The 3988-nt window shown below is 39.3% G+C and overlaps 1 protein-coding gene across 9 annotated transcripts; it reads right to left on the reverse strand.

The window, feature by feature from the left end:
* Window positions 1-662: 662 nt before the first annotated feature.
* Window positions 663-3536, reverse strand: LOC307023394 (uncharacterized protein). 9 transcript variants are annotated; one of them, XR_013803700.1, is made up of 5 exons: window positions 3271-3535; window positions 2076-2595; window positions 1901-1983; window positions 1627-1686; window positions 663-1535 (listed from the first exon to the last, which is right to left on the reverse strand). XR_013803700.1 is itself a non-coding variant. In XM_079656625.1 (4 exons), exons 2-3 carry the CDS (start codon window positions 2371-2373, stop codon window positions 1916-1918), a joined length of 366 nt encoding a protein of 121 aa, XP_079512751.1. In that variant the 5' UTR covers window positions 2374-2595; window positions 3271-3536; the 3' UTR covers window positions 663-1686; window positions 1901-1915. The 9 variants fall into 9 exon arrangements, 4 of the variants coding, with proteins under 4 accessions (XP_079512751.1, XP_079512750.1, XP_079512749.1 ...); XR_013803701.1 differs by having other exon boundaries at window positions 1901-2595; window positions 3271-3521; XM_079656625.1 differs by having other exon boundaries at window positions 663-1686; window positions 3271-3536.
* Window positions 3537-3988: the final 452 nt, after the last annotated feature.

The following is a 3988-nucleotide window of genomic DNA, read 5'->3' on the forward strand; positions in this document are numbered from 1 at the left end:
GGTTAAGTATACAGTTGCTGTTATGAAAGTCCATGACGCTGCAGCTGTGACTGGATCCAGTGTGAAATCTCTCCGAGTCTCAGAAATCAACATGTGGTCCGTCGTTTTGAAGGTTTACAATTAAATATCAATGTTGCATCTACGCGCAAACGTGTAATTAGCTTTTCAGCAGTTTCTGTAGTGTAGTGGTCATCACGTTTGCCTCACATGCGAATGTAAGCCGTGTATACCCATAGAAGACTTTCTATTGGCCAGAAGCCTCTTCAAAAGAACGACGGTTCGAATCCCACCTGATCCAAACAAAAATCCCCACATTCGGTTTCAAAATGTTGCTCATTATACACAAATACTACATTTATCTTTTCAAACGTTTAAATTTAGAGTTGAAACAGATATTTGGAGTTAGAAATGAATTATTCTTTCTTGCTGCTTCTTATAAGTTATTTTAACCTTACTATATAGCTATCATAACAATAATAACACAAATAATGATATCTTAATATTAGTAATAATAATGTTTTATATAATCTTTTTGTATTTTTACTTATAAACATGTTTGAAATATGTTGATTGTACAGATGTTTACATAGAGCATATGAGTGTGCTTAATTCTTCTTTCTATCACTATTACTTCCTCTATCAAGTAAAGACAGTCACAGTGATGCATTCAAGATCATTTATTCAAAAACAGCTGAAACATCAAATATAGGAAATAATATAAATATAACTACAGATATATAAAAAATACTGAAAACACAATACAGAGAGAACAATCAGATCCTGAAAAAAGAATTGAACCATATTATATTCTTTGTATTTCTGGACTTTATGATATGATGTATTGCACCTTAATATGTAATATTATAATTTAGAAGAAGATAGTGTATTGTTTTGTTATAGATTTATTTGATATCACCACCATCCATTATCTGAAATGTTTTTCACCTCATGTTATTGTATGGTTACTATTCTGCATTCTATTCTCATTTTAGTGATTTATACCCTATTACTTGGTATTTGTTTTTTTCTTTATTGTAGTGCAATAATTATATTTATTCTAGTATAGTATATAACATTCTAGTGCAGGCCCCAGCACCGACAAGATTGGAGTGGAGGACCTATAGAAATCCCTGAAATTATTATTATTCTTTATTATGAATTGAGTTTTTTGAGGGCATTAACCAAAACTGTTTTGTTATTGGCAGGAATGTCAGGACGGTGAAAAGGCTGATAGTTTAGGGGTCTCATTTTTGTTGCAGGCAAAACGTCTTAGTTTGTATGTTAATATGAAACTTAGTAGACCCAGGAAGTGGCGCATGCATGTGTGTATGTGAGGGTAGGTTAGGGCTTCCTTTTGTCTGCAATCCATCTGTCCCTTTCAGCATCATAGAAGTCCGACTGCTGGAACTCCGGCCACGTCATCTCCTTCTCCATGCCCTGTGCATTATATAAGGATAAGACTCTGGAGGGGCAGTAGATATACATCCCTGGGCAAGTCAGAGCTAAGGGGAAAGGAGGCACTGGGCAAGTCAGAGCTGTAAAACAAAGTAAAACATCATAGTTACATCAGATAAAATTGAATAAAGCTCTACGACTGCTATAATACAGTGACTCAGATATCCATACTTTCATCGAGGACAGTGTCTCCCTGCGCTTCCACAGGGGCCATATTATGTGGTGATGAATCTGGGATGATGAGATACAAACAGGCAAGTGACGTATACACATCGAAATTAAGAAGCAGCATTTAAGAAGTTGTAGAATTTTGAAGGAGACAGATTCAACATCCCCCTCTACAGCTCCTTGTCCTCCTCCATCACTAGGAGATTAAACAATAACATTTATTATGTCAATGTCATGTTCACCTTAAAGCAGTATTTGCATATTACTGTGAGCTGACCTGGAGTGCTGGATGTCAGAGTGGAGGTATCTGATGCAATGCAGCCTTCAGCAGGTGGTGGACAGGACTCAGCCCTCTGCTGCCTGAAGGTTGTACATCTTGCTGTTAGTGATGCACTTCACTCCTAAAACAAAGGCAGCATAACCATCAGCCCTGCTATCCCAGATCTGCTTACAGGTGTCTTTGGCCCTGGCTCCAAAGCCGACAGTATGTTCCCCCTCTGACGCCACTGGTGGGGCAGGCTTCCTGGAGCACAGGTACTTCCTCAGATCCTGAATTTCCTGGAAGCTTCTGGCGTAGTCCAGAAACAACAGCAGTCTGTCCTTGCTAGGCCCTCGGGGGATGAAGGTCCCACCTCTCTCCTCCTCGTCCACCTTGTCCATCAGGTAGAGGGTGTAGCCGACGTCATTCTCAAGGAGCCACCTGTACAGTTTCCCCTTATATTTTCCGAACTGTAGCACGTACTCCCCCATCACCTCGAGTCAGTCGGATACATCCCCTCCCCTCTGAAGGACCTCAGTGAGAGCATTTTTCCTCACATGCTCATGCTTCTGAGGGGCAGACTTGTCCTGAAGGGAATGATTTTTGTTATTCTCATACCCTCCTCTGAAGGGTCCTGTCGCAGGTGGCCAGATGGACCCTTCCTGAAGGACACTCATCTTTCCTGGGAAGAATATGGTTTTCTTCATTATCTCCTGCACACAGTAAAACACAATGCAAAATATGTATTAAGAAGTGCAAAACTCATCATACTGTTATACTAGCAGAATTATTCATTTCATTCATTCACGTTAACCAGGATTTGTATAGGTAACACATGTTATATTACATGATCAGACAGGCAGACAAACAAACAAACAGAGGGGCAGGTGGGCAGGAAGATTCATTATGTATTGCCCTGTCAATGTGAGTGAACTCACTTTATTTCATGTTTACATTTATTGGGATTTGTAATGACTAGGTAACAACTTTTCTATTACATGAACAGACAGACAGAAAAGCAGATGGGTAACATCTTTAGCCATAAAATAATAACAAAAGTATAATAGAAGATAGCAAAACAAAAGTCTTAAGACTGAATACTGTAGTATTTACCCAATTAAAATGTACTGTAGTAAGTAGAACTGCTGCAATGAAAAGAGTCAAATAATGACAGCTCTTTTGCCATGTGTAATGAGTAATAAATCAGCTGCTGTGAACGCTGACATTTACTGTAAATACATGACGTTAGTGTAACATTAGCTAACAAAAGTTACAGTACCTTAGCGCTAACAACACACAGAGTTAAAGACAATCTAACAACTATTGCAAAAACAGTGTAACAATATCATAAGTGTTAATTCAGTCGTAGAAAAAGAAGCCCCACTTACGTTTGACAAGTTTGACGTGATGTTAGAACTAGAAGTCGAATTATGTCGGTAATGTCGTCTCTATCTGTAAGATCCTGCTGCTGTTGCTCCGTCTCTCACTCTCTGTCACTGGAAACGGGGTCTCCTTACTTCTACCAAAAGGGTGCAACAGCGCGCCCAATTTCTCACTTGTGGCCAGAAATATATTGCAGTCACAGTATAAGAACTACCATAGAGAATGAATGGTAAAGTTAAGAGAGTTAGTCCTTACGATACGCGGTCCCCGCGCGAAAGGTCCCCGGCTCAAAACCGGGCAGAAACACTCTTCTTTGATCCTGATCAACTTCAAATAACTCAACCAAGAAAGTTTATCGGGAATCTAGACAGCATAAAAAGCACTTTCAGAAATATGGCAGTTCAGTCTTTTCAAGACAATTGTTGGATGAGCAAGAAAATTGTTTGTTGAGCTTGGCTTTTGAATTGTATGGCTTTGGCTCTCCGTGTATTCAAATCGATGAGGCATGTTGTCCTGTGAACTGAAAGTTGTTAATAGCATTTATGCTTAGCGTACTTCAATTCAACTTGGTAGCTTTGTCATGGATGATATACCTTACTTATAATGATGACCTTACGAAATTTCAGTTTCCATGGTTCAGCTACGCGCTTATCTGAAAGTGTTTCCAAGGGCCTCTTGGTGGCATCCGCGTTCATGAGTAGATAGATGCTTTCCACCTTTGGT

The sequence above is a fragment of the Notothenia rossii genome (genome assembly GCF_949606895.1).
Source record: "Notothenia rossii genome assembly, chromosome: 10".
Taxonomy (NCBI): Eukaryota; Metazoa; Chordata; class Actinopteri; order Perciformes; family Nototheniidae; genus Notothenia; species Notothenia rossii.